Genomic DNA, 25138 nt, shown 5'->3' with positions numbered 1-25138 from the left:
AAGTATGGGTCGGAGTATTATGGCTAATTTCATTGCTGGTATTTCAGGGGCCGTTTGTCTGCGCAATCAAAACTTTACTCACACCGGAAATATTGACAAAACCACATACTTATACACAATCTAACATTTTGACCCCCACACTGGCCCAAGGAGAGCATACAGCTGTGCCTATAGTATAACATCTTCTAATCAAACTAGCAAAGACTCTATGTGTAAAGTAGGCCAAATCTGATGATGAGCAGGTCGGCACATTCTTCTGCATCAAGATTTCCCCCTTTTCCCCTCTCGGTAACAGCAAGATGATGTTCTCTGCTTGGGATAGTTCACTATTGGAATGCCAAGCCAGAGCATTAAACCACATGTTGGACAAAAATCACATGTAACGTTTCTCAGGAATGGGAGTAATTTAAAGGTTCAAATGCTCTGCCACAACTGTTTATTTTTTGGGAAGAAACGGAAACAAGTATTTCAAAAGATGTCAAAACATTCGACTTTTAGGTAACCATGACAACCACAGAGGACATTCAGAATTTGACTATAACATGAAATGGGACTCGGCTACAGTAATTGTAGAGTTTACTCATTGCCAATACCATATTTTGCTGAATAAATTCACTAAGAGGCTACACTAAATATCCCTTGCAAAAGAGATGACGTGACGATTTAGTGATTAAAAAATACATCAAACACACACCATCCTACAAAATTCTCTCTGATAAAATAATGCAAACTAATAACCAGTGTTTTTGACATAACATTTCAGTTTTTTTTTTATTGCTGACAGTATCTTCACTTTTTCACAAACTCTTTGAAAATAAATAGATAATAATAAAATATAACTCCAAAAAATGTGAATATATTTTCTCATGAAGTCATATATAAATAACTTCAATCCTACAACTTCAACTTGTGATTTTTTTGCTGAGAGCAAGAGGTTGGGTTTGGAAAACAAAACAAAAAGCAAACCGAACTTTTTCGCCTCACCAAAATAATATCTCTACAGAATTCCTGTGTCAGTTTGAACAATCAACAGTCACAGAGTTCTCCAAATTCTAAAGAAATACAAGCTTGATTTTTACACCAAGAATAATATATGACTGACTGTTGGTCAGCAAGACACCATATTTGTTTCTTCATCAACCTATCTACATTTTCTCTTCAAATAATATCTAGGAGTTGTTTTCAATTTTGTAGATTTCAGATGTATTTTTAGGAACTTTATACAGTTACATGTAATACATACACAGATTTGGTTCGTTTTTACACCTTGTTTTTACCCTTTTTGACAATCTATTTGCTCACTTTAATAATTGTTGATAATGGCAGTGTTCATGGCATCAAATATGAACTAACTTTTAATAATATATATTTACAAACATTTGTGGTGTCCTGCCGTGTGAACTGTTTTTTGTTTTTTAATGGGGCATGTCAATGGGAAAGCCAATCTCCTGTAACAGGCACTTTTAGTGGGCAGTGGTGTTAATACATTCACTGCATACTGGCCTATCCATTCATCAAAGCACTAAGACGTATTTATGCATGCAACCCATTCATTCAGATCGGAACTACTGAACAAATCCGGTGAAAGCCCCCAAAAGCTGGGCGATTCATGGCACAACTGCATGTGAGAACTTGTGTACTGGAAACCTAAAATGAACACGATCTACCACTGTCGTCAAAATCGCGCTGTCACATACAACTTTCTACGGATGATTATATAAGATTACATCAATGACAGATTTTTTATATAAAATTTAAAACTCATGATTTCATACACATGCACGAATTATTTCAAATCGCGCATGGGAGTTTCTCTCTAAATACAGTGTGCACTGATTTCCACTTATTTTTGGTCATACTCACAGTGACACCGACACCATGCATCCACCGTGCCGTGCCATGTCACTCAACTTCGTATGACTGGCATGACTGATGAAAAGGCTGAGCAAGCAAGATATCGATTCATTAACAATACGAAATGTAAATAACTTATCAAAGGATAACATCGAACTTCAGACTTGCTACAAAGATATCTCACGCAAGAAAAGTTTGGTCTACAACAAATTTAAATGGCATGCTTTACCATGCCAACAAACGTAAAGGTAGTCTCGTAACAAAAAGAGACTAAAATGTTTCTGAAAGAAAACCCTACAATAAACTAGGTCAAATTTCACCTAGCTAACTGCAGTTGTCAAAACAGGGTGTATAGTTTTTACATAAACTTTATGCACATTATATACAGAAAGAGGGTGTTCTCTTAACAATATTTATAGGAAAGAGTTCAAAAAAACTCACGTTTCGACAAGGTCTTTTCACGTGCTTTCTTACAGTCTGAAAACTTTAACATCCGCTAAAGCAAATGATCGAGTTCCTGTTGTCGTCTTGGAGGACACCGGCATCCTCGCGACTGTGTGCTGTAGCAAGCACGACAAAGTCGCACACATCCCTTGCCTGGTAGATAACAGAGCAAACACGGGAAGCATAATGACATGGCTCCCATTGCAGTCCACCTTGCGCAGCAGTGATTGTCACTAGGTGCCGAACACAGACACGGCTTATCCGAACAAACGTAATCATCGTCATAATCGTTCGCTACACACGACGCACACGTCGAGCAGTGGTAAAATAATCCCTTGACGAGACACAGACATGACCCGTATTCCACGAGGGTATCCGCAGAAAGTAGGCAGCGATCGTTACATAGCCACGTCTCTGGTAAATCACGAGTGTTTTTACATCCTGCACACTTACACAGTCCGCAATATGGGCACATCAACACTGACTGATGCGGTCCGTCATGTTTGTGGTTCTTTTTCTCGCCCTTCAAATCGTCGATATCAGGACGTGGACTTGGCAGCGGTTTTTCATCTTTCTCTTGCGGTTTCCTATCATAGCTTTCCTTCAAGTCACTGAGTGGCAGCTTCGGTGGTGGTTTATTAAAACTTGGCGGCGATGTTACAAGATGTGTAACTGTTCCATTTGAAATCTTCCCTCCATTTTCCGTAGTTGTGATTAAAGTTAGCGGCCTTAACCTTCCAGATGGTATAGTGGCAGTATCGGGATAGTCGGGACTAAAATTCCCTCTCAGCATTGGATAACCATTCGAGGGCTTCACAGACGAATGGGTTCTTGAACTAACTCGTTGCTGATTATGATGAACTGTGTGATGCATACGAGGGGGTCGTGGAGGAGCAACCGACGACTGTCTCAGACTCCACGGATCTGTGTACACATTTTCCCTTCGTCGCTCCTTTCTACTTTGCGGAAATTCGTCGATTGATAAAATGTTACCAGTTCCACGGGGAAGTTCGTTATTATTATTGTTTGTTTCCGTGGTCCTAGGACGCGGTTGTCGAGTCACAGTTGTTCCATCGGGTGGATGAAAAGCCATTTCTATTCAGCACTGAAAAACAAGAATACATAATGTAGAATTTACTCCGTGTAAGCCTATATACATAATATATAGTGAATTACTTCAATCTCAAATCTTCAAAGCAAAATTACTCCATACTTCCAACATTATTTCACATAATAAATAATGTTAATTCATACGTGAATAATTCTGGCCATCCTGGGAATAAAATCGGCGTGGTGACTTCACCCTAACTGGCTATTATAAGCCAATACAATAACATCCCGACTAACGCCACTGTATGCACCACGAATATCAATGCATGCTTACAGTGATGGTGGGCGGACATGCACATCGGATGTAAAGACACGAACCCATTCACACTTACCCAGCACTTAACACCCTCATTTAGATTCGTTCTCAAATCACTGCTTAGCAAGAAATACTCTAACTACCAACCCTTCTCAGGAAAAGACTTAATAGCTGCCCTTTTCGAGAACACGTAAGACTAAAACGTTCACATTTCTGTAAGCACACAGGTCTGAAAAACAGGACACTAGTTCCAATAGGTCAGTCGTGTGCGCATACGTAACGAGCCGAAGATGAGGTTTTATGAATGGACATGAGGAAACATGAAGTCGCCAGAAATTCGTCAAAAAAGGAACACTTACTTCACATTCCAAGAGCTTTTGCCGCTTTAGCGGACACACTCAATAATCCAGAACAACACTGATCACGAAACTGAACAAGAAATCGGCGATATAAAGTAGGTGATCGGACAGTATTCAAGTGTCAGTTTCGGAGTTAGTCCATTGCAGTACACTAGTGAATTGAAGTAAGTCTATGACGCGTATATTTACTTTGAATAGTAATTATAAATGGGCGTGGTTTAAGCCTTATATGGTGATATTGGCAGTTACTTGAGAATGCTGCGAGTTGTAAACACAATCTAGTTATATCGGGCCTGTTTCCGGTCTCTTTTGTTCCGTTCTCTTATCACCGTGACATGATTGGCCGTCTTATCAATAGGGCCATGTTTACTCTTCATCTGCCGGGTGCGGCGTGAGCTAGCACTGCAGCGCACCACGTTTTTCCACCGGCATTTTTCCCGCGCTAGAACCACATGTCGGGAGACAAGGCAGAACATAGGAATGTGGTGAATATAGGGCGAAAATCAGAGTGATGCAAGCAATGTGCGATGAAATCTCAATGCACAAAGATCAGTCTGTGGTCATACAGACACATTTTTTGACTAATTAAAAAAGAAAAAGGTGAGGAGGAAGGTGATATGTTTGTTGCTACACAGTCCTATTAATTTTGTTTTCAAAGTCACTGGGGCGTGCTATCGACCATGTTACCCTGGCCCCCGATACGATAAGCACAACAACATGTCGACGGTCGTGTTTGCATTTGCCACAGCAAAAAGAGGCGTGTGATTTGTGTCATGATACATCACCGAGTGCGACGGAGCAAAACTTAAAATTATCGATGTATAGTAACAAGTGATGAATTAAAAGCTCACAAGAAGGAAGAAAACTGTCACAGCGAATGAACTCTGTAGCTCACCGGTCTAAATATTTTTGTAAACTCTCGATGTCGCCGCGATCAAGTTCACCAGGTGTTTCCCCAACACGTGCCTCACACATGCATGCGACTTCACCCTTTCCATCCGAAAGTCATTTTTATTCGCTTTATTTACGAGCATGTGTTTGGAAAAGCGACCTAGGTTATATACAGTGTGCTAGCCGTAAATATCGGAAATATTCTTTCCGGAAGGGCCGTGTTTGCTACAAAAAAAAAATTCCGCTGGGACATATTTGAAACAATTTAGCCAACGCGGAAAATGTTTTTGTTACATTTTATTCCAACTGTTTCGAATTTTTGACGTCGACAGAGTGCTTCTAGTTCCCCGTGTTTGTTTACACAACGTACGAACATAAAGCGACATCTTTCAATCAAAAACTAATTACAATCATTCGATTTTAACTACTTTATAATAGAAGTCAAATTAATTACTTGTCACATTAAAATTCAGGTTGGAAATTCTTTGTACGGGTTACTTAAAGCATCGAATTTATAAGGTATTTTCATTCTGAAGATCTGTAGATATATTAATTTTTTTATTGTTATTACATTTTCCCTTTGTCTGCATATGGATTACATGTCTATGCTATTATTGCTTATCATTTTATGGCTCCGCCAGCCTCATTAGGACGGGAGAAGGATCAATTTCTCCAGTACGGGATATGACTTCGATACACACTGGTGCTGGCACAATTATTTGGGGAAAAGTAAGATGGTGTTTAATGAAAGTCAAGACGTGTTCAAGAAACAACTGCAGGCGCCAAGATCACCTGGGTTTTGTATGACATCGGTGAATATTGAGTGTGACATCTGTAACACGAACTTGTAACTATATATTGCATATGAATAGCTACGGTAAATATATAACCATAGACTGTATATTGTAATGCACGAAACTTTCACTGGGAAAAGCCCAGTTTCCAACCGGTCTTATCACCAGGCCCTATCTCCCTTGAAGGAGCAAAACGTCACACCTGAAATACTGTCTACGCAGTTGCAATGCTATATATAACTCATTTATTCTGTTGCAAAATTAAAACTGATCATGCTATGCCTTTAGAGAAGAAGGCATTGCATTATTTATCATTTTATCATGTATGTCAATTTCACTTTGTGCATCAATGCTACTGTAGATCCTAGGTTGTTTGGTGTAAATGGGCGTTACGCAGGTAAAATCAACACGGGTTCCCTTTGGTAAATTCACCTTATGGGCAATGGAGAGAAACTTTGCTGGCTATGATTCAACAGGGCTCCAAACCGTACATGAGGCTGTAGTAAAATATATTGGAGGTAGGTGAGCTGTATTTCTTATTTCCCTCCCTACTGCCAGGTTTCTCAAACCTCACGAAAACACCGGGGTAAATAAGAGGAACATAAATATCACACACGGTGAACTAACTGTTCAGGAAAGCTACACAACTTGAACACAGTGTAGTTTACTTTTTTGTGAACGGTTACTTCTTCCGAGCTTTAAAAACAATACAAATGTTAATAAATGAAAAAAATAGAACGTTCATATACCTTGACGATCGAAAAGCCTGATGTACAATATCTCGTCGGTGCAATACTTATAAGGAAAAATCAGACTTTCAATTTTAAGTCATAAAAAATCTTATGTGCTATGAACACGCCTCGTCATACTTTGCCATAGAAAAGGTAAAAGACACAACATCTTTATAACCAGTACTTAATTTTAGTGTCGTGGCTTCTGCGATTATCATGTAGCCAACATTTCCACTTGTTCGTGTGTTGAAGGCCGACCTGTGACGTCACAGTGGCATGCAGCAACAAGTGGTTCGATTCCCCACCCATCTTGTATTCCCTCCGTTAAACTTTCTACAGTCTAATACACTTTAATTATATGTTATTACTTGTCAGAATTGTGAAATCTTATATGTCTAGTAATCTATAAATAAGTCACGGTACATCATAAAATAGTTTCTCTGCTCACCATATATATCTACCTGCTTCAAAGGACGATCAGACAATCAAAAGTTGGTTGAGTCAGTGATACACCCACCGCGTCGACTTTCGTCTCCGTCAGATATGGTTTCGTCGGAAGAACGACTACTGAGAGACACTTAAATCGTTGCTTACAGGTGATCTACTTGCCATCCTCTGAAAGCAAAGAAGCGTGTCGAAAAACTACTAAAGATCCAACCTCGCGCGGCCGTTCGTTGGTGTAGCTGTGGACCGCTGAAGCAAAGATGACGGGGTTTTTAAATGACCTTGTTACATATCATCTGCCGGTGTCAGTGGCCTGGCGTGACGTGCCTAGCAGCGAGTTGGCTATCTGAGCAAACTACTACGATAGCCTCCAAATGGAGAACAAAAGAGAGACAGGATGTACAGTGGGTATTTAAACTATTATTTATACAAAAGAAAAAAAAATTACCATTACAATATTTTTGACTATTAATATCAAAGACAAAATTCTGGCTCTTCATTGTCTACTGAAGTTTGAAGACAGCAACCCGATTCCAACAACTGTAGATTTTGACTAAAATGAAGGGAAAATTACGTACGTTTCTCATTTTTTTCCTCCCCGCTTTTTAAAAACGAAAAGTATAAATTTATCATTGAACACGTTTCAAATATTCGTGTATGAACATGCTTAAGGTATTTTATTATCAATGTCAGTCACCACGTCTATTCTTTTAACTTACAAAAAATAACAATGTATCGTCACCAGTACGAAGTGTTACGATTGAAAAACTATATCTATGAAAGGATCACGCGGAAAGAGAACGTGGGCGATCGTACCACTTTTACACTCATTAAAATCTGATTCAGCCGTCTGTTGAAACAAGTCAAATAGGAAATTGACACCAATGAAAGATACTCCGATCAAATGAGGGGGCACCCCATTCTAAGCTAACTAATAAAATGCAATAAATTTATATCTATATATATAACCTTTTGCCGACGAACTTCCAAATTCTGCTAAAATCCCACCCTTCCTATGACATTTGGTATTTTCTGGGTAGTTTTTAATTTGAGTCGACCAGAAAAGTAAATCTACTAATTGTGTGGGTAGACCTTAGTCTTTAAAGCACAGTAGTTGATGTAGTTCCTACTTGTTAGTTAAATTATATATCTAAATGATATACAGAGCTACAGAAAAGTACACCCCTCGGTATTTCTTATTCTGACACGAGGCTGACTGCCAAGGAATGTGGACAATCATTAATCACAGACACACTTCCTAACCATATAAATTTCGCAGCTAGTCAGATCTACAGTTAGGCACCAGATGATAGTTTCCACGTTTAGAACGCTGACAGAACGGATCTAACACAGCTTCTACTAAAAATAGACCACTCCCCTAAAATTAGGCGAAATGGTACGTAGCCTTATAGATGAAGCGTATTTCCAAACATCAACAGCCATGTGGAATTTAATGTTTTATTTACAATTTCTATCATTTTCTCAGATGAATTACTACAAAAAAAACCTACTCCAGAGACGTCATATTTAATTTGCATATACACAAACTACAATTTTCTGAATAGAGCTAATATTTCTTTGTGATTACAACTGGTGTGAATATGACATCCGCACGTACTCAATCGTTTATGTAAGATTACGAGTGTTACTGTATGGATACGGTAGCAGGCCAGATCCATCTAACGTCCAAACTTTGAAAGAATTTGGAAAGATTTATGGAACAGTCTGCACCAAGGGCCACATGTTCACTTGCATTTCTGTAAATGGTATGTCGTAGTGGAATTGCGATGTCGGTATCAGAAAGTAGTGTGTTAACGATAAGATAAGAAATAGGAAATAAAACGCCCACCACAAAAACCACAGACTGCGAGGGTGGGCCATGTGATACCGGTTGTTACAGTCACACTGTCTCATCTTTCTCAACTTTACGCATGTGAAGGTCTGATTCACCAGACAACTGATAACCGTTGACCATTTTTGGTCACAGGTTCATATGGAACGACGAACAGGCGAGATTGCACTTGGGGCGAAGCGTGAAATGTGACTTTTAAATTAAACTTTTATAAGTTCATTTCATTTCATTGTGCAGTACTGATCAATGCGTACCCTGAAAATCAGCATTTTTACAACCTTAAACCCGAAGAAACCGTTTACGCTGATAAATATTCCAAAAATGTGCACATGTACACCATTCATGGGATGATACGTTTAACCCAAAGACCCAGGTCTTCATGTCGATGATGCTGCTAGTACAATTAGTGTTTCACAATATTAGCTTACATATACACAAGAAGACAAAAAGGCATACTATTAAACTATCCAGGCATAGTTTGGTCCTGGACGGATGCAGAAATTCTGCTAAAATCGACATGAAAATCAAGAAAGCAACTTGCAAGTGTTTTCTCTAAAGTTATGAGCCAATTAACAAGAGGAGCAGCTTGGCAATATATGATACGACGACTAACATTGACATGAGTTTCAACCCGATGACATCTCTCTTGAAAAAAGAAAGCATGATATGCTACTCGTAACCGCCAAACTGTCAGTAGGGGGAAAAGTTTGCAAATATCTTGTCTGTTTGAGCGTAATCAATTTAATATGGGGGGTCATCCATCGGTGTAACACCGTGATGCAGGCTAGGGATTCTATCATATGGCACTGTTGAGTCTTTCGACTCTTTCAGGAAGGTGCATGAGAATGTAGTTTGGCTTTGCGATAAAAAGTTAAAATCTCTGCGAATTTCAACGTACACTCTAGAAACTAAACAAGTCCGGACATCAAAGTTATGAGGAAAATGGAAGTAGTAGAAATACAAAATAGAAACGTTACCTTGTGGTACTACGAAACGCAAGAATTTCCCTCAACTCATCAGCATCTGAAATGTGTTGCTTGGTGCGTAGCTGGTTTAGGGTAAAGCTTACACTGCCAACACGCACTATGTCTGTGTAGTTTACATGTGCATTGGTTCGGAAACTACAAACAGCAGGATATCCATGATTGGTGATTTGTATATAGACTGGAAGAGAGGAAGCAAGTTGTGATATGGTGATAGGGGACAAGTACTCTAAACAAAACAGTACGTCCACAATGGACAAGGCAATAGACGAATATACAGTTTAGGGTTGATATCACAGCCAAGAGGAAACACCACTGATTCAGAATCTTTCACTGGTATGAAATCCCACAACAGGTCGCACGTAGTCCACTATGTATCCTACAAACCTTCCGGTTTTCCTCGACGACGTGCATATGAGTAGTAGTTTCCTGAATTCGGTCGTGACGTTGCTGGTTCGGTTGCTATGGAGATATAGCCATATTTAGTTACTTGCCTTTACGCAGTGACTGGGGAGAGAGAAAACGATGCTAATTTCCAAGGAGGAACGAACGGACTAGGCGTGTGTGACTATATGAGTAGGACGAGACGTGGAGCTCCTTTCCCCACTGCACTGAGTCAAGAATGAAACAGGTATTTGCCAATGTTTGCGTCAGTTTGTAGACTAGTCTGGGAGCACGTATGATGGAATTATTGGCTTACGGATCAGACAATGTACAAATATACATATATGACACGCCACACGCCGCGCACGCACCCATGCGTTTGCCGACTTATAAATAGTGAACAGCGGATGAATCAGGGGGCGCCACCCATATCCAACAACATCTAGATTAGAACGACCTTGTCAAGCAACCTATAAATTAGACTTGACAGAATCTCAGGAGCAACTTGCAACTGTTATCAATCATACTCTGCTCGGGGGTTACTCAGAACTGCGATTTAGTTTTCAATTTATTTTAATTTATTCAGTATTTATCAATATAAACCAGTCTGTATACAAATCACAACAAAATGTGAATTCACACTTTGAGGACGTTTATATTTATGTGGACATCTGAGCATGCCAGACATCGACCGGCTGTTTATCAACTCAAGATCCTGAAGCGGACGTTCGCTCCATTGTCTATGATCAACTTTTAACTTTGAAATAAAAGAACTGACTTCAGAAGGTCAGTGAATTGTCAATATGTAAATTAATTACCTCATAATCTTACTTTGTTGGCCAATAAGATGAGAAAGTGCTGTCACCCGACTAAAACTTGTTTTAGGGTTTTTAACGTGTTACACATGTATTTAATCGAGTACTGGAAAGATTTTGATTGTGGGTAAAAGCCGTCCTTCGTACTCTGTAAAACCACCATGGTAGTCTAGTTCCTGACGATCGTGTTCCGATTTTACACTACGTTATCTTACACTACGTTGTCTTCATAACGTAGTGTAAAATCGGAACACGGTACGTCGTCAGAACTAGACTACAGCCATGGATGTACTATAGGAATCTATCGTAATATGTCCATTGTACAACACTTTCTACGATAAAACTAGTCCTGACTGCAGATGGTGCAAATGGGGACTCGATTCTGACATTGTCCCATCTCCCTCGATCTACACCTTCTTCTTGAAGGAAGAGGAGCAATGTCAGAATCGAATCCCGACTTTCGCCATCTGTAAGTAGTACTATACTTAAAACAAAACTGATTTACAAACAAATAACAAATATTTAGCGAATTTGTAGTTTTGAACACCCACTCGAAGGTTTCAACCATCTGTTCGTACAGAGAGTGTACTGTTAGCTATGACTGATATTAATGTATACATTCTGTGTGTCATCACCTCTGTGATTTAAACTTCTATAAAGGTCAGAGGTCAAACCGCATGGGATCAAGTATGATTTAAATCACACGCCTTCTCTATCATACTGATTCCCATCCAAAACATTTATTATTGATAGACCATTTCATCAACAAAAAAGCGAGTTATTTCTTAACTCTTACAGTAATACATTTGTATCATTTTTTTTAGCAGAAGTTCCTTCGTCCGTCAGTGAAAGTGTGTGCTTGCAATTGCACGTACACCTTGATCGTAATACCGGTTACTCGTACTTTGAAAATGTTTATAAAATATTTGACGTTGAGATTTATTTTCGTCTTCCACCGCGTGGTATTTCATCACATAAATATGAGTGCATTAATATATGTCCTGTAACTGTTTTTCGCAACTCTGTTCCTTTTACACCCCGAATACGAGCGAATGATGATGTCGATGAAATAGCATACCTTAAATCGCGCCCTCTACAGACGGAGTTAAACTTCACATTCTCTGACTGTCGACATAATTTTGTTTTTACACTCTCAATTGTGCTGTATTACATGTAGAGTGGAAGTGAGTGTTACACAGGAAATATTATGCCTCTGCAAAGGAAGATCGAACTAAAGACTGGATATGCATTGCACCACCACTACAGATACAGCCATTGTTCAACCATAACTGTGGTGAACCGATACTTCGGAAATATATCCTGAAGACTTCAATTTACACCTCAGATCGAGAAGTGATGATATTTGAAAAAGAATGAAAGTGAACTAAAATATATACATGTATTCAATATCACATTAAATCGGGGTTTTTTTGTGAGCTGTGACCAAAGGAATGTAACAAAATAAACTATTACCTTCCAATGATGGAATAACCCAGCCAATGAAAACAAAATTGTTTTAAAAACATTAACTTCTCCAACACTTTACTACTTAATACTCTTCGTTTCACAGGAACTACATTTGTACTAGTCTGGATGCCAACGTGGTTTCTAACTAAAGTAAGTGGAGGTGTAAATCGTAATGATACCGTATAAGAACTAGACTAAGGAATTACGGACGTACACGCTGTTTATTTCCTCAGTCGATATCTCACATCGATATTTCGTGTTAGTCGTGACGGGATGCTATGCTTACATTGCGAGGTCGGTTAGCAGACCAAGACGCAAGTCATCCGGTCTCCGACATTGGATATCCCGCATAGAACAACGAAACTCTACGTATCACCGTTTCAATTGAAGAATTATATTGGTAAATATTGAGAAGGCGTCGACTGAACGACATAGTTTTCTCCGTGTTTTGTTTCGGCGATTTACCAGAAACTGATATAAAATACTATAAATGCACGATATTACAAATAGTCGGTATTCGTCAAGAAAAGTATATTGTTTGTCATGGCTTGGGACTCGGAACTGTTTCAACTATATACAGTAACCTGAATGCCATAATCGTGGTATGTCTGCAGTTAGTGCTGCTTTCGGAGGAAGTTGGAACTCTGATCTGTTATGGGTATAATGACAGAATCGAGTCCTGACTTCAGCCGACTGAAAGCAGGACTAACCTGTAGTCGGAATAGTTAATTAGTTGTAATAACTATACCTGAATAACTAATACAGTTTAAAATATTCTCGATAAACCCATGCTGTTTTCATTTTTTAATAAACGATATTTATGATCTGTCTCAGAAATATCTTAAATGTACTAATTCTATGGTAGTTCAGTTGGGTCGAGATACAAATCCATTGTCATTGAATGTATAAATGAACATGTTCACATTTTGTGTCAACCAACTCCATATATCATAATACTAGTATATGGTAATATCATATTTCCCGTGGTACTTGAAACTCAACCATAGTTATTTTCTGTCGGCTAATGACTAATACAAATTCTATGTTGGTAAACTTAGCATGCCTCTAGCCAAGGTCGTGCTATTTTTATCTATATCGGGTTTATATTCTCAACCATCTTAAAGTTCCAATGACTTCTGTAAATAAATACGACACACTGAGTTCTTTTCTCTGCACCGACAAAGTTCTTTCCTCCTCGAACAAAGTGCTGGTACATAAATAGGTGCCGAAACGTGTGGTCTTTCTTGCTTCCAATTTTTTTTACAGTACATCGATGCGATACTAACTCTACGTTATGCAGAGAAGAGAGGAAGGCGTTGAAGGGACATGATCTATACTCCCAAAAACTACGTTTACTCACATTGCGTGAACCTACTCGTAACGATTTTAGTATGTATTTGTACGTGATGGCACGATAAAGTAACACTGCGGAGTTAAAAACTATGTATTCACCATTTAAGAGGCATATTTTTTATTTAAAAGTAAATACTTGCGAGTATATTATAGTATATAATTTCATTCATACAGTCCCTATCTGTACATGTATTAACCATATCAAAACTTCTTCCTATGTCACACACATATCTATCTGTCATACACGGGTTATTCTTCACATACCTCCATGTTCCAGCCATAAAATGTTACATATACACGTTTTAAGTGTCAACTCCATGTATCAGTTTGAAATACCTCTCAGCTCACTGTCTATCACAGATCGCTCTCTGTCACTGTCAGATAGAACACAAACAGCAACGTATGCGACTTGACTAGGGTTTCAAACAGTTGTTGCTAATTTGTCTTTTAACTTAAGCGAGCTGAAATTGTCGGGTCAGGCATGGGTCAGTACTTGAAGAAACACCAAATAAAAAACCGTGAAAGAAATTTAATTCACTTCCGTGGCAGCTGTCGAGTTGGCGAAAGGTCCACGTGTTGGTTAAAGTAAGTATATACACGTAAAAATAGCAACCCTGGATAGACGTATATCACCGATCGTACTGACTGACTGACTGACTGACTGACTGACTGACTGACTGACGCATCGCAGCACACTGCATATATTTATCACTGTCTTTGTCATCATAGATTTCGTGACGTGCATTGATTTATTTTAGTAAATGTATATTTAAATCGATAAAACATTGCATCAAGGCAACGATAACTTTGTGTATGTATTTTGAAGAGATCACGTGTGAAGTTCGAATAAAATGTATGGTGTGCATAATAGGTGTAAAAATGTGTGGTTCCGATTACATTCAATTTTAAAATAGGTGGGGTAGGTAGATATTTCATTTTATTATATTTTTTTTCATGTGCGAGTGTCTAATTCAGGTTTTCCATTGTTTTCCAAATGGTCTCTGTGTTGTTTATTTCATCCTATCAGATGTACAGTCATTACAGATTGGAAGAACAGTTTTATATTGTCTTTATAAGTTGATGTCAGTTTCCGCACCCACTATTTCTTGCGAGACTTCACGATTTTCACGATTTTATTACTATTTTTCTCGAATACGTAATAAAAAAGTTTAGGGTCGGCGTGAAAAACTAGGTGGGGTCAGGTAACCAAACAACTTTATTTATTTGGACTAAGCGACATCACGATCGTTACGGACACCAACAGAACTTGTCACGCTTTACAAGTCAAGTATTCGCCAATGATACCCATATTGACGCTGAAAACAGTTGTTACATTTCGTGTTCAGTGGGTTTACAGTTTTTGTAGTGTGCATAGGTTTGAATTACTGACAGGGGTGTAAAATAATTCTGACACTGTGACAGGGGTGTCAAATAATTCTGACAACAAAATACTTTCACTTGGTGACTCGGATGGATGTAGGTTACACGTGAGATACATTTAAAAAAAATATCATTAAAAAATAGAACAAGACAGTTTACGCAAGACTACTAAAATTACCCCATATTGCTGATATCTTCACTGTACCATACATGATAGTTTTACGGAAACTTCAAAACACTTCCAAGAACATATAAGATGAAGTCCCTATTGTTTTCCATGATATATACGTAGTATTGACATAACGATGCATTAGCCTACGTGGAACTTCTCATTTAAAATTGGGGGGGGGGTCTGGAGAAACATTTCGATAATTTCAACATCACTTTGACTCTATGGACACACACGTAACAAGTGAACAGTGGGTTAACTTGAAAAGAAAGAATTCCATTTTGAGGAGATTGCAGAAGATTTTTTTTATAGTATTACAGGTCCCAAATATGTTATATTGTTGAACAATCTGCATACACTTACATGCATATATATTGTGTTGTGCGATTGTTGAATTATTACGTGTACAAATATATTTGTGTATTTCGTTTAATCGTATATTAACATAAAAAGAGGCCTTGTGCAGAAAGGGTTAGAGTATTTTTTGTCTCTGAACTACGCTAACAATTAGAAGTATTGAATAAAAGGTTTAAGGTTCAGTGAATTCGGAAATCAGGGCCAAATATCGACTTACTTGGAAAGGAAATACGCCTAGGGGTCGGCATTACTCAAATTCGAGTAAGTCGGGTGACGTCATTAAAATCGATGACGTCATGTCAATTTCCACTGAGTCAACGATTATAGGAAGACATATTAAAGTAATCCGTCCTCGCATATTTAGAACTAAAATATATGTGTGTGGAGATACAGGAACCCACAGCATCATAGTTTACTTTCGGACACCGTTTATCAATCACTCTACTAAGCCCACAAACTGTGAAAAGAGTGAATGTGTTCTAATTTGGAATTATTTATGTTTTAAAATGTAAAATAAAATCTGCCTTGTATCCTGTATACACCGTCATCTGTGTGATTTTGCCTACCTTCAGGCCTTCTTAATAGTTGAGAAGCGCAGCAAAATCACAGATCGAGAAGCGAAGCAAAATCAAATCGCGATGTAGACAGATGAAAATTCAGTACTGCTTTTGCTATGTAAATTGTTTTGATGACAACTACATTGTATTTGCTACAACCTCTACGGTCCTCACGATACAGAATGATTTGTTCGCATTTTTGTTACCCAGTCAACGAGTATATTTTTATTACATCACGATGTTACAGTATTACTTTCCATTTTCCGTTAAAAAAAAATCAATTAAACTCATCTCAATATTCCAGAATGCTAAACATTTATGCCGTCAGTACTTGGTCATACCATTCATTGGATTATTTCAGATCCAACAACGTTAGTTTGTTCGTTACGGTATAGTTACGTTATATGAGTCCAATCTAACACTTTGTATTCTTATTATGTATTTTGCCAGTGCAATCCTTATGTCTAATTACATGTACAATCAGATGTAGGAATACGGTTTGATTACTTTATCTAGTTCTATTTCCTTCGTAATCATTAATTGTCGTCGGTTTTCGATTTTTTTGTTCCGGAAGTGATCATCTTCTTCTGACAACCACGCCTGAACAAAAAAGTTGACAATATACGAAGGAAATAAAAGAAAATAAAGAAAGTACATCAGATTGTCACGTAATCATACCGACCTCCGTCACTGTGACCCATGTGTATGACGTGTACATGAAGTGTGTGTGACGTGTTAAGTAACGTAAATTCAGGTTCACTTTGCACTTTTGTCAGACAAGGAGTAGGTGTAAGTAATGTCAGCTACGGTAGTTTTTCAATACGAAATTCAAACACAATATAAGGACCCCGAAGTCTGTAATAAGTTTTCAGTTTCATCCCTACACAATAAGTCAGTAGTCTACAATGTTGTCAAGGTTTCATATCTCTGGACTGAAAGTTTGGTCATCATGGTAACATCCCACCAAGATTGTGACGGACAAGGGTAAGCATCTTCTGCATTTGCCCAAAAAAAGGTTTTGTCACAGTGGTAAATGACGACGGTGTAAATAGACCAGCTCCGCGTGTGATCGGAGGCTGGAGAAAGGATGACGTCCCTCAGCCAATAAGTGGTAATCAATAGATTATAAAGGTAAATCCCACAAGCTCACCATGTCATTCTTTTGAAAAAATCATACAATAATGATATATAATGAACATTAAATGAACTTGAAGTAATGAATGTGCTATTGAAAATTGCCCGTTTCTACGGATGAATCGACAAACAAAATTTTTTTTAAATCGTCCAGGTGAGGGATAAGCACGAACGCCTTGCGTAAGGACAATCTCTAAATCAAATGTAATCTGCTCCGAGATGAATAAAGCTCTAAAAAGTCGTTTTTTTTCTTTTAGCAACTGACGACCCCTCTCCCTCTATTGCCGTTAACTCTGTACACTAATTATTATCCAACAATATTCCCTAACGTACATCCTCAACACCTCCCCCCCCCCCCGTCTCTGATCTTCATCTTCTCGGATCACTCGATATTATAATCGCTCCATATTCAGTTTGTGAACACACATTCCCCCTTCTCTCTCTCCGTCCCCCTCTCTCCCCCCTCTCTCTTTCTCTCTCTCCTCTATTAATCTCTCTCCACCATCTCTCCATCCACCCATCCTTCCCATCTGTCTGTCTGTCTCTCTCTCTCTCTCTCTCTCTCTCTCTCTCTCTCTCTCTCTCTCTCTCTCTCTCTCTCTCTCTCTCTCTCTCCTCCTCCTCCTCCTCCTCCCTCCTTCCCTCTCTCGCTCTCTCTAAAATTTCAATTTTCCGTCCAATCACAAAATGCTGATTGAGCGTTTCAGTTATTTTTGTTTGGTTCTATGATGTCTAGTCTAACCATGCTAACGGGCAAGTTCCGCCATTTAATGAATTTGGGTGGTTAATTTTTGTTCATCCACATGACCTTCAGGGTAGGGTTGAGTCGTCTGGTCTCGGTGGGGACTTTAATACATTAAATCTCTGAATGAACTTCACTTTGATTGAATTCGGGGCATAAAAGACTACATCTTGGCTGAACAAACAAGTTTGTTTTTCAACAAGGGTGTGTAATACGGATTGCAGTTTCCCACGTCCTTGCGTCATGGCATGGCGAGGAAAACTCTTTGGTCCCGAATATGTCAATTACGTGGTAAGACTCAAGTATCCAACATGGAAACCATGGCAACCACAACAAGATTGAGCCTAATTACAGTTTGTAGAGCCCGCCGAAATTCCTTCACATCTTTATATAAAGATCTCCTGAAGGTCAACAACAAAGTTCTTGTGAGATGGGTGTTACTATGGATACTATTTTCTTTATTCCTCCACTTCCGGTGAGTGAGGTTTGAGCGACAGTCGAGTCAGTATTTTTTGAATGTTACATTGTAAAATAGCGATGGATGGCTATCAGATCAAGTGATACCCGTAGATCACGTTGAGGTATTCTTTTACTATGGAAATTCCAGGAAGTAATTAAAATGGAGGACATCTTTAAAGCTAGCAAGGACAACCGAAGAAGACGCGATGTAGCAGATGTTTGATTGAAACAGTTACCGGAACTTTTGATTTATACTTTGATTGATCCTTGAATATAATTATAGTTTAATGAAGTTTGATGAACTGTTTATGTCGTCATATCATCTGTTGTTGTATTTGTGTTGTGACTTTGTGTTGAATGATGGATGTGGTCGGTATTCTATCCACAACGTGTTACACTTTACATAGTACTAGCACTTTACATACATGTAGCACTAGTCCTGCCTGCAGGCAGAGTTACTGTACAGGAATCGATTCGAAAAATGTTCCTACACAGGGCATTATCAGAATCGAGTCCCAACTTAATCCGTCTGCAAGCAGAAATTTTATAGCCCACAGACTTGTCTTGGATTTCGCAAGAAGTTTATTGTGGAGAGCTTCTTGATCTTGAAATGGTATTTATTAGTAACACCAAAGTAAGTCTCTGAGCGACAAGTTATGACTCGAGAATGTACTTTTTTCAGTGAAATGTGTCCATCTCAGAGATCTCTCTCTATCCCGGTCTGTCTCTCTGTTGTGAATGTCTCTGTATCCCCATCCCACCACACAATCCTGAAGTCAATTTTGCTATTCAAAAAGTCAATATAAATATTACAGTAATCCTTATATACAATACTCTACTGTAGGGTCCTTTAGTTTTCGCACAATTTCTCTCTACTGTAATTTCATAGTCAGTATACCTCATCGGACTTGTAAAGTATCATGAGCATATTAGATTTTCCAAAGACCAGACATATCTTCTCGTACAAATATTGAACTTGAGAATTTCAAATACCCCTGCATCTGTTCTTGCATCTGTTCTTGTCAATCAGCATAAAATGTTCTTTCGTACTGTTAGTCTGTGTATCAAAATGTGTAGAACTCCCGAGCTTCACATGAGTTCGCTGTATATGTTACAAATTACTGGTACTGTGACAAGAAAAAGGACCACTTTGTTGTGATTTAGTAATCACGTATAACCCCTTACTTCCGTTTCTTCTGTGCTTATGCTCGTCCTTCAACTGTTACTGTCTTCGATAAATACATTACGATGTTAGTAAAGCCTAAACGTGCGACGTATATTCTCTCTAAAACAAGAAAATAAACTTTGAACTGTTCTAACAGCCCTCCATACAATATTTTCAGACGTATCGGAAGCTTTAAAAGTATCACGTCCAGACTACATCCATCGCATCGTTGTTATTTGCGCCATTTCGAATTGAACGTTCTTCGCATCTAGACGTTCCGGATTCCAAAATCTTTTTTTCTTTTTTTGCGAGATAAAAGTATGATTTCAGCTTATTTACTGGGCGGTGTTAGGTACATTGTACCACCACCACCACCACCACCACTACTGCTGTTGCTGCTGCTACTACTACTAGTACTACTACTACTACTACTACTGCTGCTGCTACTGCTACTGCTGCTGCTACTACTACTACTACTACTACTACTACTACTACTACTACTACTACTACCACCACCACCACCACTACTACTACTACTACCACCACCACCACCACTACTACTACTACTACCACCACCACCACCACTACTACTACTACTACCACCACCACCACCACCACCACCACTACTACTACTACTAGTACCGCCACCACCACCACCACTACTACTACTACTACTACTACTACTACTACTGAAAAAAATAAAGTAAAGGGTGAAATCTAAACACAGTGTGACGAAACATCATAGTAATAAGGGTATGGTATCGTTATCATGCCATCATACAGCTCACCTACATTTACAGGTTCAATTTTAGTCCGATTTGTGTAGAGATACATGAGCTCACATAGAAACAGATTTGATTTTCTATATTGTCATGTTGACTAGCTAAGAGCCTGCGTCATAAAGAAACTCCGATGAAAACAAGGTGATTGAGAGGACACCAATGGCTTTCCTGTATCTTTTTTCTATATCTATGAGGTCAAATTGAAACAAGAACATTCACATGGAAAAGTCGAAGATTTCCAGGTGGATATTTTAAGCCTAGGGGTGAACATAGTGTGGTAGAATAGAAAAACTCACACTCGTAGTGTTGAAAACGTGCCAAGTTATCACTTTTCTGTTAGTCAGATACTACATAATACTGAAGTATATGTGTTCAAACATATGAAATAAGACAACCCAGTGTTTATTTCATACCATTAAAAGTTGTGATCAATCACTCTTAGTTCTATTTTGAGCCTGTTCACCGTACCTAACCTGTATTTTACAGTTAATTTATCTGACGAATGTTTGCGACATCGTCGTAAAGCCACCACACCTCTTTGCGGCAACAACAAAACATATTTTTGTGACCCCAAAATGCTCGCGTGAATTGAGTGCAGAACATGAGTAAATTGCGTAAAACCTAAGGATCTCACATGTATATCAGTCAGTGAAACCAGTCTGAAATTCAACCCAGTTTTACGTATAAATCACTTCACAAGATGCCATGCACTCCCTGACCAAGTACTTACATGTAAAGTCGTTTTTCTTTGGTTTTGTGTGGTTGTCCGTGAATAAAACTACACAGCTACCGTGACTTTCAAATTCCTATGGTTATATGTGTAACTTGGCCCTGGAAATGAATAATTATATTTAAAGTGAAGCGATGGTCACGATGTGATGAGGGTCTTGACACATACCTCGACAGATGTTTAACTGAAGATCACTGGAGACTTTGAACGCTATGTCCAAGGACTCGAATTTCAACAACAATATATACGTGCTAAAAATCGAGATTGGTCAGAGCCAATAATTTTGTCAAGGACGAAGTTTGCTATTAAAACCACATTGAACAGTTCCGGTATCTATCATCACAACACACTTACATTTCTCAATCTTATTCCTAGCAACTTCACAATTCTGCAACCCCTCACCCAACCCCGCGCGGAGTAACACAGAGGGTGGAGGGACACATTGGTGTTGCCTTTTCTTCTAATGGCAGAGAACTGACAGATACATTGTAATAGGATAATAACAGCTGAAGATGGCTGACCGATTCATTCGAAATACACTCTGTTTACGTACAGTTATCAGTGTTGCGATATTATACGTACATAATGCAGAACCATCGCAGTTACATACACCATCTCTGCTGTCAACTTTATTTATATTTGCTATACTACACACTGGTAAACGGTAGAAAGTACCAATTTGATGAAAAACGTTAGATATGCTAGTATATTTTTGTCCCTCTTGTGAGGAGTATACATACATATGTTTTAAGGTAACCTAGACTTGAGAACGACTATCACTACACTATTCGCTATCCGAAGTGACATTTTAAATTTGCGCTCCGTTAGGAAGCAATCATTGTCTCAAACCAGAGCTGTTATTTCTTCCGCGACACTACGAAATAACGAACCTCTAGCCTCTTGGCGGTGCGTCAAGAACGTTGCCGTAAAATAGGCTGTGGTTTGCGACGATGAGCGCGACGGAACGGAGCGCAAATCCAAAAATTCTAAATATCAGGTAGGGTCTTATGCTACATCAAATCAATCCAGCCAGCCAGTCATCTATCATGAATCCATGCAGCATTCCATCTGTCAATCCATTGTAACGTTCTTTTTTCCCACGTGGACTTGATTTAAATTTTTCTATGCCTGTTCTTCATTCATCTAGAAATCTGATAATTGATAGACTCCTGCACAAAAAATAAAAATTAAACCCAATCGAAAACAAAACAGTGGGCATTTTCGGGAGAAATCTCCCCCACCCCCACCCCATCCAACTCCCGTCTTCTGAAAAATACATGTACAATGTAAGAGTTTTCAAAAATCGACGCTTTTACTCTTATGTGCAGAAGACAAGAAAATGGGGAGATCCCAAGATACAATCGGGTAAGATAAGACAAGATAAGATAAGATTAGATCAAATATGATTAGACCTAACTGAACATCTGGTACTATAGGTAGCAGGAGGTTGGAAGAGAATCATGCCATCTATAAACTGCCATTCCTACTTAATTAATATAGCAATATATTGCCTGGCCTTTAACATGTTAACATCAATGATGTTTCGCTGCAAGCGCTTCTCTCAAAGCATTCCGACAAATGGCAAAGACACGTGCCCGGACCTTTAGAGAGGGCAGCCTCGGTCGAGGAAACCATTACTAACCAGCTGTGTAAATGCATCGTCAGTCACACTAAATATGTGCATCAAATACGGAATGCGTTCACTGGCTGTCCATAATGACGATTTAGGCAAGAGCTCGACGGTGGTGGTGGTGGTGGTGGTGGTGGTGGTGGTGGTGGTGGTGGTGGTGATGATGATGATGGTGATGATGATGGTGATGATGATGATGATGATGATGATGATGATGATGATGATGATGATGATGATGATGATGATGATGATGATGATGATGATGATGATGATGATGATGATGATGATGATGATGATGATGATGATGATTAAAGGTGACACTAGCCACCGATAACTGAAAAAAATGTGCGATGAAGTCACACCAAGTCTACTAACATGAAATATGTACTCGTATCACGTTCACTTCAGCTCCCCATCTGTGTTTGTAAACTTTCGGGAGTCGTCACTAGCCTGACAAGAATTTGTTGAGCGATGACTCCCGCATGTCGATATGACGGCTCTGTTATGTGATTCTGACGTCGAGATGAGCACGTATTCACTACCAATGCCCCGCGGACCTGTCAAATGCTTGTCTTGGCGGGTAGCTACTACATACAAGGTGGTAAATGACACAGATTGAGTCTGCTGCGTGTTTGTGATATTTTCCTAGGATGTTTCCAACAGTACATCCAATACCAAACGCCAACTTGTGTGTCAGTCAGTTCCGCTACCTTTGCATGTAACGAGCCTCTATCATGTTCTTGACAGCGATACAAGATACCAGTAAAATAACCCTTGTGGTGCGATTAATCGTTCTGACTCGACGATGACAAAAACGGTCAGTGATAGTCGACATATATGTATAGCGTTATTTTGCAGAAAAAAAAACTACTCAATTGAATGCTATCATCTTCGTCTACTAGCAGGACCAGAACAATAATAAGCTTTTTTTAGGACAGGGCGGTGAAAATAACAACTTACAATTGGTATGCAGTAAACTGAAATGATATATTAATTGGTCGTGAGAACCAGTTTAGTAGCATTCATTCCTTCTATTCATCAACGATACACTGAGTACCGGTATTACTTATCATTGATCAACAGCATTATAACCCTGAACATGCAATTGATAGCACACATTGAGATAAATACAACCCTGGCTCTGATAATTTACTAGCTTTGGATTCCTCTACGGGGTCTACGGTGACGATGGTCTACGATGGAGAGAACGAAACTGACGAGAAATCCCCCTCCCCCAAAAAAAAGTGGAAGACAAGAAATGAGAAAAGACCAACGTTTATATGTTATGAGTGGTAGCCTAGACATTCTGGTTGGCGGATTTCGGCTATGTTTGAGACACCAGAAACACAGTCGAAATGTGCTATCGCGATAGTGATACAAGATATACACAGAAGGATGGTAGAGATAGATTTTACACTATATAATGTAGTAGTCTAGTCTAACGTTGTAGTTTAGTTTACACATATCTATAGCCCCTAAAACAAACTTGAACCAAAGATTTCACACTACAAGGCAGAGAGTCTGACGTTGCACACTGCAATCGATAGTACCAGGGACATATGAATGTCACTGATAACTACAAAAAAACGTAACGAATCGATTGAAGATTTCAGTACCACAATGTTGTTTCATCAAGTACAGCGAGACATGACACTGTTCATAGCCTATTACATGTAAAGCAAAAACCGTTCTAAACCCTCCATGAATGAACGTTTACATCAGCTTTCATGGTGGCGTTGAAGACAACACACAATATTCTAAATTCCAGCAGAACCTTCTTCGTATTTCATTTTTTTCCCAAACCGTTTGAACTGAGCTGAGAATTGTAAATTGATTGAAACGTTTCACAGTTGCTCTACTTTTAAACGTGGGGTGACAATCTGTCGTGCCTAGATCAGCTCTATTAAAATGACAAACTTTTAAGTTTAACATACCTCAGTCAGTTAATATCATATACCAATGCTGCAACTTGTATGCTGTTGAAGTTGGAAGCACATCGTTATCCTTTCACTGTTTAAACTTCGAAAAGGGTTAAGAAACTGGTTCGAAATGGGCTACAATCCCACACATACTAGTTAAGTGTCTTGGGTCCGAATGTCTTCGATAGAAACAAAACAATTTTTCTACAAATACACCCACACACTTGCAATTGCTAGTTTCAAAGACCTTCACTAAAGTTTTTTTTTGGAAACACTCGATACGTACGATATGAACCACCCAAACATTCGAACCAGAAGCAAAAACGAATTAATTTATGACGTCAGTGTCAAAGGTCAAATGGGTAACCGATAAGAGG

General features: G+C 38.8%; 1 protein-coding gene across 10 annotated transcripts in view; it reads right to left on the bottom strand.

The window, feature by feature from the left end:
- Positions 1–739: 739 nt before the first annotated feature.
- LOC144438853 (protein sprouty homolog 1-like) overlaps positions 740–25138 on the bottom strand; it is a 39589-nt gene continuing 15190 nt past the window's right edge. For 4 of the 10 annotated variants that reach the window (XM_078128050.1, XM_078128051.1, XM_078128049.1 and 1 more), the window contains exon 2: positions 740–3403. In XM_078128050.1, the coding sequence (XP_077984176.1) occupies positions 2351–3391 (1041 nt within the window). In that variant the 5' untranslated portion in view covers positions 3392–3403 and the 3' untranslated portion in view covers positions 740–2350. Of the gene's footprint in view, positions 3404–4023; positions 4305–9712; positions 10076–10105; positions 10121–25138 lie in introns of those variants that run through there. The other 6 variants (XM_078128047.1, XM_078128045.1, XM_078128046.1 and 3 more) reach the window with 4 other exon arrangements.

Source organism: Glandiceps talaboti, chromosome 8 (assembly GCF_964340395.1).
Source record: "Glandiceps talaboti chromosome 8, keGlaTala1.1, whole genome shotgun sequence".
NCBI lineage: Eukaryota > Metazoa > Hemichordata > Enteropneusta > Spengelidae > Glandiceps > Glandiceps talaboti.
This window is presented reverse-complemented; position numbering and strand designations above follow the sequence as displayed.